The 10,092-nt window shown below is 41.2% G+C and overlaps 1 protein-coding gene across 1 annotated transcript; it reads left to right on the forward strand.

The window, feature by feature from the left end:
- The first annotated feature begins 782 nt into the window (after positions 1–782).
- On the forward strand, positions 783–4,404 carry zgc:162780 (uncharacterized protein LOC555377 homolog). Its single transcript, XM_046341254.1, has 7 exons — positions 783–925; positions 1,744–1,863; positions 2,158–2,321; positions 3,281–3,494; positions 3,613–3,716; positions 3,839–3,976; positions 4,090–4,404. The coding sequence occupies exons 2-7, from the start codon at positions 1,753–1,755 to the stop codon at positions 4,181–4,183; spliced, it is 825 nt and encodes a 274-aa protein (XP_046197210.1). The 5' UTR covers positions 783–925; positions 1,744–1,752; the 3' UTR covers positions 4,184–4,404.
- Positions 4,405–10,092: the final 5,688 nt, after the last annotated feature.

The raw sequence follows: 10,092 nt of genomic DNA on the forward strand, positions 1-10,092 counted from the left end.
ACATAGCTGAGAGAAGAAGTGTTTCATAATATATCAACAGGGTTATGTAACATAGCTGAGAGAAGAACTGTATCATAATATATCAACAGGGTTATGTAACATAGCTGAGAGAAGAACTGTATCATAATATATCAACAGGGTTATGTAACATAGCTGAGAGAAGAACTGTATCATAATATATCAACAGGGTTATGTAACATAGCTGAGAGAAGAACTGTATCATAATATATCAACAGGGTTATGTAACATAGCTGAGAGAAGAACTGTATCATAATATATCAACAGGGTTATGTAACATAGCTGAGAGAAGAACTGATCATAATATATCAACAGGGTTATGTAACATAGCTGAGAGAAGAACTGTATCATAATATATCAACAGGGTTATGTAACATAGCTGAGAGAAGAACTGATCATAATATATCAACAGGGTTATGTAACATAGCTGAGAGAAGAACTGATCATAATATATCAACAGGGTTATGTAACATAGCTGAGAGAAGAACTGATCATAATATATCAACAGGGTTATGTAACATAGCTGAGAGAAGAACTTGAACTTGAAATTTAGAGAGAGATCTGATTGTACAATATTTAAGTAAGCAGGGAGACTGGCTTTTTTGTCTTTTCCCACCTCCAATCATCACTGAAAAACCACCTCATTGGCTAACAAGATTCCGATCCCTCCCCCATTCCATCTCCACAGGACTTCTTATTAGTTCTGACACCCCACACAGCTTTCTGTGAACCCATGTAACCCTGGCCCCCTTCTTAAAAGGCCTCATTGCCAAACAACCCACATCCCCATGAAGCCACCCCCCATGCCCCTTCCTTTCTCTATCCCGGGGCCTCTCTCCTACATGCCTGGCCTAACACGTATTGTTTTCCCTAGAACTGGGCCTGTGAAGTAAGGGAATTTCCGGAGGTGAGTGTGCATCTGCATGTTTGTTTGTGTGTGTGTGATCACGTTTGTTTATGTAGTGACCACACGCCAGTGAGAAGGAGCAACCTGGTTTCAGAGCATTTCGTATTATTCTGTACATAAATCCGAGACACTCCATTTAGGGGAAAGGGGGATACCTAGTCAGTTGACAACTGAATGCGTTCAACTGAATTGTGTCTTCCACATTTAACCCAACCCCTCAGAATCAGAGAGGTGTGGGGTGCTGCCAATTTATGTTATGTTTCGTATGGTCTGTATTAATTTGTGGATGTCCGTCATCAATTTCATATGATACATTACAAATTACAATTTGTTGTTGCTAATGTTGGCTAGGCTAGGGGTTAATGGTACCTTCAGGCTTTTGGAAATTGCTCCCAGGGATGAACCAGACTTGTGGAGGTCTACACTTTTTTTTGAGGTCTTGGCTGCTTTCTTTTGATTGCTTCTACACCTGCATTGTTTGCTGTTTGGGGTTTTAGGCTGGGTTTCTGTACAGCACTTTGAGATATCAGCTGATGTACGAAGGGCTATATAAATACATTTGATTTGATTTGAATGTTAGGAGCCAGGTTAAAAGGATAGCTAAGAGTGTTTGCCTTAAGTAATCTTGTCTTATGTAACCATACCAAACGTTACATATCAATTATCATTTGAATGTCTCCGATGTACTTTTACTGTGTTACGTCTAGTCTATGAGACCAGGCTTGAAAGAGAGCCTGAGTTGAAGTAAAAGCCGTAAATTAGCAGGAATCTTTCTGAGTGGAAGAGAACACTTCTATTCCTGTTGTTTTCTGCTGTAGCTCAGTGGCATGGCCCATCGTCTGTTTGAAGGTAAGGAGCATGCTACCTCCTACTGGAAGTACAGGGTCTCTCCCTCAGCTCAGCTCATTGAAGAAGTCATGTCCTTCCTAAAGAAAAAGGTAGGAGTGACATACATGTTTCACAGAATACAAAAGACTATTTGTTTGTTCTTATTTTCATGCAATATGTACAGTATGAGTTCAAATCATATAGTTACTGTCTGTGGATGTAAAATATTTTCAATGACAAATAGTAGTGCAGAATTCAATTACAGAATTATATTGCTGCATGTTTTATTCCTGCTTTTCAATGTTTTACTAATAAACTGGACAGTCTCTTGCCTTAAAAAAAATTCACATATACTAATGATGTCTCATACCAATGTGTGATGATCATGTGTCTTGTCCTGACAGAGGGGCGTGCAGCCCTGTGACCTGGCAGTAGACGTAGGCTGTGGGTCGGGTCAAGGGACCGTGCTCCTGGCCCCTCACTTCTCCTCAGTGGTGGGGACCGACATCAGCCCTGCCCAGTTGGAGGTGGCCCAGGAGCACACCACCGCCCCTAACATCTCCTACAGGTCAGAGCCCAAGAGAGGTGGAGGTCTTCAGGAGGAGGATAGGGTTGTATTTCATTGTAGTGACACCGACACTGATTCAAACCCTCTGATTCAAACACATTGTAGTCACAGAATGAGTTTTGGTATAAGTAGTATTTATAGGGTAGTGTAGAGGGTACATTTTATGTACAGATTTATTTATTTCTGGGGCATTTCTCTGAGACCTAACAAGAGTCCTAGTATAATGCAGATAATAAACTGAGTGGTTCATGAATGCTGATTGGCTGACAGCCGTGGTATATCAGACCGTACACAACGGGTATGATAAAACACGGCTCTAATTGCATTGGTAACCAGTTTATAATAGCAATAAGGCACCTCAGGGGTTTGTGGTATATGGCCAATATACCACAGCTAAGGGCTGTATCCAGGCACTCTGCGTTGTGTCGCGCTTAAGAACAGTCCTTAGCTGTGTTATTTTGGGCACATAACACACCCCCTTGTGCCTTATTGCTTAACTAAACCAGTGTGATGGGAGAAGGAACGATAGGGTTAGAGTCCTTTGTTGAAGGGGACACGGTGAAATTAGGCCAAGGGCCAAGACAGACAATGGGACCCTTGTCTGCTCAAACTCATGCATTTCTCCCTCTAGTGAGCAAACAAAGAAGCTACAGCTACTAATACTGTTCTGGAACACATCTACACGTACAGTAGATGTTCCCAGTTAGGACTGAATGAAGGGAGTCCTATCCATGAAACCAAACCAAAACACAACATTGTGTGTGAATTCTAGTCTGGTTCCAGATTTGTTAGTGCATATTTGTCAAATCCTATTGTGACAATAATCTTAGGAGTTGGCAAAACAGCACTAACTGATCTGGTACCATTCTGTCGGATATCTTTAAATTACAACATGACCTTGTGTTTATATGTATGTATCCCTGTGTCAGTATGTCTCACGTCTCTGTGTCTCTGTTTAGACAGTGCCAGGCTGAGGAGCTGCCGTTTGCAGACAGCTCAGTGGACCTGGTGACGGCCATGTCTGCCTTCCACTGGTTTGACCGGCCGCGGTTTCTCCAGGAAGCCCACAGGATCCTGAAGGCTAAAGGTTGCCTGGCCCTACTCAACTACACCATGGATATGGAGCTTGACTATGGAGACTGCTCCCACACACTCAACACAGTCTGCAAAGAGGTCTGGAAACGTTATCAAATAGAATACACGTGTATTATACAAACTCATAATGTTAAGTCGATCGCGTACATGTTTGTTTTTTCAACATTTGTATTTTTTATTTATTCTATCTCATCAGTTTTATGCTGCACTCCTGCCCTATCGTAACCCCTGCCTGGGCCCTTGCTCTGTTGCTCTTTACAAACAGTGCTACGGTTCCATCCCCTACACAGAGAAAGAGTGGTGAGGCTCGGATACATCCACTGCCCTCGTTGCTATTACCTATGTACTTACAAGAAGTGTTTGATTTGATGTACAAGATGGGTTGGGTATACTTTAAGGTAATGCTAATGCTGTGTTGTTAGGCAGGAGTGTATGTGGGTGAAGAAGTCCATGACTCTGTCCAACTACATGGGTATGATAGAGTCCTTTTCCAGCTACCAGGCTCTACTAAAGAAAGACCCAGAGGAAGCCAGCAGACTGTCAACTGACATCACCCACAGGTTGGTCTCTGACACAATCCCTAGTTGATGCTGGTCAAAAACGTAAAGGTAACATTTCATGTTAAATCTCGCATCCATCTCTCCCCCTCTCTCGGTCCCTCTCTCCTCTGCAGACTGTTGGCTGTGATGGGGGTGACCTCCCCAGAGACTGAGCTTGTGGTTGGAGTAAGGTATTTCTTCCTGCTAGCCTGCAAGTCAGAGGACTAGCTACCGATCGCTGACTGAGACTACACTGTGTTCGCTTTGAAACGAGATGTGCTACTACTTATCTGTCTTGATTGTGTTATTGACTATACACATCTCAACTGTGTTGTTTGATTTTGTCACACTGCTTTGCTTTATCTGGTCGCAGTTGTAAATAAGAACTTGTTCTCAACTGGCCATCCTGGTTAAATAAAGGTGAAATCAAATTGATTCATGGCAAAGATGAGAAATTATAGAACAAGTGATTACATTTGTATTATAACTTTCCAATGATTGGCATCTCATTTGTTATATTTGTCACTTTGGCTACAGTTTTGTTTACTTTTAAGCACACGAACCTAGCCCAGTGGTATGAGTGATACCAGATTTGTGTGTGTGTGTAGAGTAGAGGATTCCTAGCAGAGGGATCTCTTCATGGCTAAAAGTACTGGTACCTAGCACAGCACTTTCTGTATCCAGTTTTCCATCGTGGATACAAGCTTCTATAGATTACTTTTCAGAATGTCTGTGTGTGGGTGTTTCTAAGTCCTAAACTCCAATGGCGGTCTCTTTAGCTACACAGTCTGGCCATGATAATTTATTGTTGCCAAAACATAATTTTTCACACCAGATTACATGACATTTGAATAAATGCTACCTGCACTCTGCTGACTAAAGTGGCTGTTCCAACTATGGTCACTAGAGGTCATTGTTTGAATGTTCTATTCTCAGCCAGGCCAATCTTTTTGAAGAAAACACATTTTAATTATATCTCTATTTGAGCTAAATTAGTTTTGTTATGATCACAAGAACATCTTAATAATTATGGTCTAGAGCCCCACAAATCTGAATTTTCTACCATAAAGTGAGAACAATTCGTTTCCCTGGCTGATATGGCTTATACTTAGAAATGCTTCAAGAGTAAATGAATAGATGACATTCACTGCTATAAACCGGTCTCCAATACAATCACATCATTTACACAGACCTACTTCGGACCTTCGTGTGAAAAGGCATTCCATCGTCTGTTTTGTCAACGACACCGATGCATTCCAAACACTTGTGCTAACCAGATGATCCCAATAATTTAGGTAGCCTAGTAAACGAAGACCCCTCTGGTATGATATGATATTCTTGATTTATTTAACCTTTATTTAACTGGTTATATTACGAAACGTCTGGGACTTGTTGTTGTTTCCCTGTTTACTATTCAAAGATATTTTACTTATTAAGTCAAAGACAAAATGACCTGCAAATATATTAGCATAACTAGGCTACACAGAACCGTGGCGGACGTATTAAAACGTGTCCCCGTTCAACATACCTAGCCTCGTCGTCTTCCACCGGATCGAGTACTCACCTGTGAGAAAATGGAATAGCCCAACTCAACAACAAAGAAACCTAACGATTTTCTGTTAAAAAAAATCCAAATGACATCAGTTTGACAGGTTGTCAGGAAATAGAAAGCTGTGAAAAACACCAAACATGTTTCTGATTAGATTTCAGTTCGGCTTCGACGCATATTATATGTGGTTGAAATACTATCAGCTTTTATGATGCTAATAAAGATAGCGTCTCTACAGACAGTATATAACTGCCCATTCAAATCTTCTCAATATGCTGAAATAAATCAATCATTTTTCTACAAGAAAATAATTAAAGAAAAACTCAATGTAGCCTATAAATTGTACAATAATTATAGGGCACTGGGGGTAACTCTTTCCCCCCAAGAACAATGTCAAATTACTGACATAAAAAAGCTAAATTTGGAGAAAGAACTTGGAACTTGGTGCAAAATATTTGATAAACTTACCACAAAATAATTTTGTTGAAATATCTCCAATGTTGTGATGACAAGGAGGACTTTTTGTTGAGCAAGAACAGTGGCAGCCAAGATAAAGTTTGGGGGAAATAATTTGGTGACATCTTGTTGTTTTAATGTGAATTACAGCGGGGGGGGGGGGGGGGGGGTTGTCCCCGGGGGGGGGTTGTCCCCAGTAGCCTACATTTATGGATTTTCTAAGGTATTGTTTGCTCTTTATGCAAGAGTACACATGACACTAGTGTCACCCTTCCACATGCCAGAGGAGTTAACTGGTCAGATCATGGTTTCTCATTGTACATCCATGACCTGCAATAACAGCCCACTCGGCAAAAAAGAAACAAGCTTTCCCTTAATTTCCCTCCATTTTTGCTGTGTATTTATCCTGGTTTTCTTATCCTTTTTCATTCAGTGACTTGTCTGAGTGGAGATCAATCACTCTGACAGTCAGAATAATAACATTGTGTATTCGTACAGCAGACCGACACGTCGTGAATAGATCTCCACTATGCAAAGCTACTTGCTCAATGGCTTCACAAAAGGTGTTGTGTGTTGTATAGCCCACCTCAAGGCTGAACAATAATTACTATCATTATCATCATCAAATCAAATTGTATTTGTCACATGCGCCAAAAACAACAGGTGAAATACTTACTTTACAAGCCCTTGACCAACAATGCAGTTTTAAGAAAAAAAACTGTTAAGAAAGTATTTACTAAAATAAACTGTTAAAATTAATTTAAATGGTTTAAATAAAAATAATCATTAAGGAGCAACAAAATAAAAACATTAGCGAGGCTATATAGAGGGGCTACGGGTGCAGGGTCAATGTGTGGGGGCACCGGTTAGTCAAGGTAATTGAGGTAATATGTACATGTAGGTAGAGGTAAAGTGTCTATGCATGTATAATAAACAGACAGTGGCAACAGTATAAAAATGGGGGTGGGGGGAACAATGCAAATAGTCTGGGTAGCCATTTGATTAGCTGTTAAGGAGTCTTATGGCTTGGGGGTAGAAGCTGTTAAGAAGCTTTTTGGACCTAGACTTGGCGCTCCAGTACCGCTTGACTAAGGAGTCTTAGGCAATTTTTGGGGCCTGGTATAGATGTCCTGGGTGGCAGGAAGCTTGGCTCCGGTGATGTACTGGGCAGTACACACCTTGCAGTCAGAGGCCGAGCAGTTGCCAGTCAGGCTGCTCTACCATAACAGGCGGTGATGCAACCAGTCAGGCTGCTCTCAATGGTGCAGCTGTAGCACTTTTTGAGGATTTGAGGACTCATGCCAAATCTTTTCAGTCTCCTGAGGGGGAACAGGCACTGTCGTGCCCTCTTCACAACAAGGATCCTGTGGACCCACCCCAGATGAACAAGTGTGACTCAGACCACTCTACCTCTGGTCTTCTACAACTGGGTACTATATATATATGTTTTACCTTTATTTAACTAGGCAAGTCACAAATTCTTATTTTCAATGATGGCCTAGGAACGATGGGTTAACTGTCTGTTCAGCTGCCTGTTCAGGTGCAGAACGACAGATTTGTAACTTGTCAGCTCGGGGGTTTAAACTTGCAACCTTCCGGATGCTAGTCCAACGCTCTATCAGCCCCTTGACTCACCAACCACAATGATTGCTCCTGATTGCTCCTCATCAGGTCTTGACAACATGACCTTGTATGACAGATGTCACTTTGCTAAAGGGCAGTCCCATTCTAGTGGAAACACTGGCTTTCTTGCAAACACATTGAGGAACATATTTTTGACTTCTCGCATATCAGCCAAATTTGCAGTAGGGATCTGTCTACGACAGTGGCGGTCGGTGCCGTTTAAGGAAAGATATTATTTTTTATGAGCATGGCCTTATTTCTATTACAGCATATTGGATGACTGTCATTCATATTCCATTCACCCGGTTCATTGTAACATCACTAGGTTTAGGCTACTGCAGCAAGGTAGCCTAGTGGTTAGAGTGTTGGACTAGTAACCGGAAGGTTGCGAGTTCAAACCCCCGAGTTGACAAGGTACAAAGCTGTCGTTCTGCACCTGAACAGGCATTTAACCCACTGTTCCCAGGCCATCATTGAAAATAAGAATGTGTTCTTAACTGACTTGCCTGGTTAAATAAAGGTAAAAATACTGAAATTTTGCCTGTTCCCATCATGAGGTTGCTACAACCTAGCCTATGAATGAAAGTTTACAACGTAGGTGCACAGGTTGAAAGAATTTTGAGTAATCAAGGTGACAGACAATGACACATTCAATACCACCTTGCACACTCTTGCCTGCATCTAGCTGATCTAGGATGTAATCATTACTCCAACAGTTGCAGATTAGATTTTCCATTGGACAAATTCAGGTATGTTTATCCCCATTTCGTTCCGTTTGCTTCTTTTTAAGAATCGTTTTCAACAAAATCGGTGAAATGAATACATCCCTGATCACACGCAAAAACAGTTCACTTTCATAGCAGCCACCTTCAAACAGCATAATCAGTTTGCTCCTTCTATATATCATTCCTTCTAACAACTATCTACACACTCTCCTCCTCTCACATTTTCCCTTTGTTTGTGGACTACAATGCACAACATGACAGTGGTGGCTGTATGTGGCCAGGCAAATTTTTTTATTTCCAAACCAAACCATGTCATGACTGCTAACCGCTATGCACAGCCTACATCATTGTCACCTCATAGTCAACATAGCTACTGGAACTAACGTGTCAGTAAACCCGGTACAATCATGCAGTACAGTGTACAGTCAGAATGCAGTTTAGCCACCGGTGGGCCCCGGTGGCAATAAATTAATAAAATCTAAAGCTTACCTTGACTTGGAATAGTTCCAGTGTTGGATAGCCATTGCCAGCTAGCTAACATAGCATCCCTCTCTGTTTGAGCTGGGTGTTTGAGTAGGCTAAACTTAGCTAAACTTTAATTCAGCTAGCTAAATTAAAGAAAAAATACAACCAAATATAGCGCTCTCTCTCTCTCTTGCTTCTCCTTAAGTTTGGAAGAAATTAATTTGCTCAAAACTGTTTAACTATTGTCTTTTTCTCTCTTTGTGTCAACTACTCACCACATTTTATACACTGCTAGCTATCTGTAGCTTATGCTTTCAGTACTAGATTCATTCTCTGAACCTTTGATTGGGTGGACAACAATGTCAGTTCATGCTGCAAGAGCTGTGAAAGGTTGAAGGACATCCTCTGGAAGTTGTCATAATTACTGTGTAAGTCTATGGAAGGAGGTGAGAACTAAGAGCCTCCTAGGTTTTGTATTGAAGTAAATGTACCCAGAGGAGGACAGAAGCTAGCTGTCCTCTGGCTACACCATAGTGCTACCCTACATTGCTGCTGAGGCTACTGTATGTAGAGTTTCACTGCAAAACAGTGTGTTTTAATCAATTATTTGGTGACGTGCATATATTTGGTATAGTTTTATCTAAAAAGGATAACTTTTTAAATGTTTCAATATAATATTCAATATATATGTTTAATTTTTATGAAATTCAATGAGGAGGATGGTCCTCCCCTTCCTCCTCTGAGGAGCCTCCACTGGTCTAAGCCCAGATCTGACCTTATATTGAGCAATGCTTAGGCAACAATGGCCTATAGCTCCTATTTAATGTCTGTAAACTGAAGCCTGGCGTGGATGGAGAGCGGCTTGGGAGACTGCTGGTGGCTTTCATTTCTAGGAAACTATTTTGGCTGCAGTGTTGACTGTCTGACTCACAGGAGGGCTTGTTTCTAATATAACGGGTCAAATCCAAATTGGGGTATAAATAATGAATCTAGCCTGAGAAATGGGTTTCCCAAGCCTGCCAGCATGCTTACAGTGTGCTGAAATGTTACAATGGTGTACTGACCAGCATAAGTACCTTAGGCAAAACAGTTTCAGGCAAAACACTGTTTTTGATTGCCAAAAAGCTTGAGGAGTTTTTAGTGGATGACAGAGACTATGGCAGCATCCCAAATTAGACCTGTTTAGAAATGGGGTGCTGTTTGGGACCCATACAATATGAAATAAGTGGCCTGTTACCATAATCCAAAACACACAGCGAATACTCAGTAGCAGAAATGGTGTTGGTGTTCTTCCACCTAGAAACAAAGTGTTTTATTTA

This window comes from Oncorhynchus gorbuscha, linkage group LG01 (genome assembly GCF_021184085.1).
Source record: "Oncorhynchus gorbuscha isolate QuinsamMale2020 ecotype Even-year linkage group LG01, OgorEven_v1.0, whole genome shotgun sequence".
Taxonomy (NCBI): Eukaryota; Metazoa; Chordata; class Actinopteri; order Salmoniformes; family Salmonidae; genus Oncorhynchus; species Oncorhynchus gorbuscha.

Coding starts and splice junctions, on each gene's coding strand:
- zgc:162780 (XM_046341254.1), top strand. CDS start 1,753: ATGGCCCATCGTCTGTTTGAAGGTAAGGAGCATGCTACCTCCTACTGG. Junction 1,864..2,157: donor TGTCCTTCCTAAAGAAAAAG/GTAGGAGTGACA, acceptor TTGTCCTGACAG/AGGGGCGTGCAGCCCTGTGA. Junction 3,977..4,089: donor TCAACTGACATCACCCACAG/GTTGGTCTCTGA, acceptor TCTCCTCTGCAG/ACTGTTGGCTGTGATGGGGG.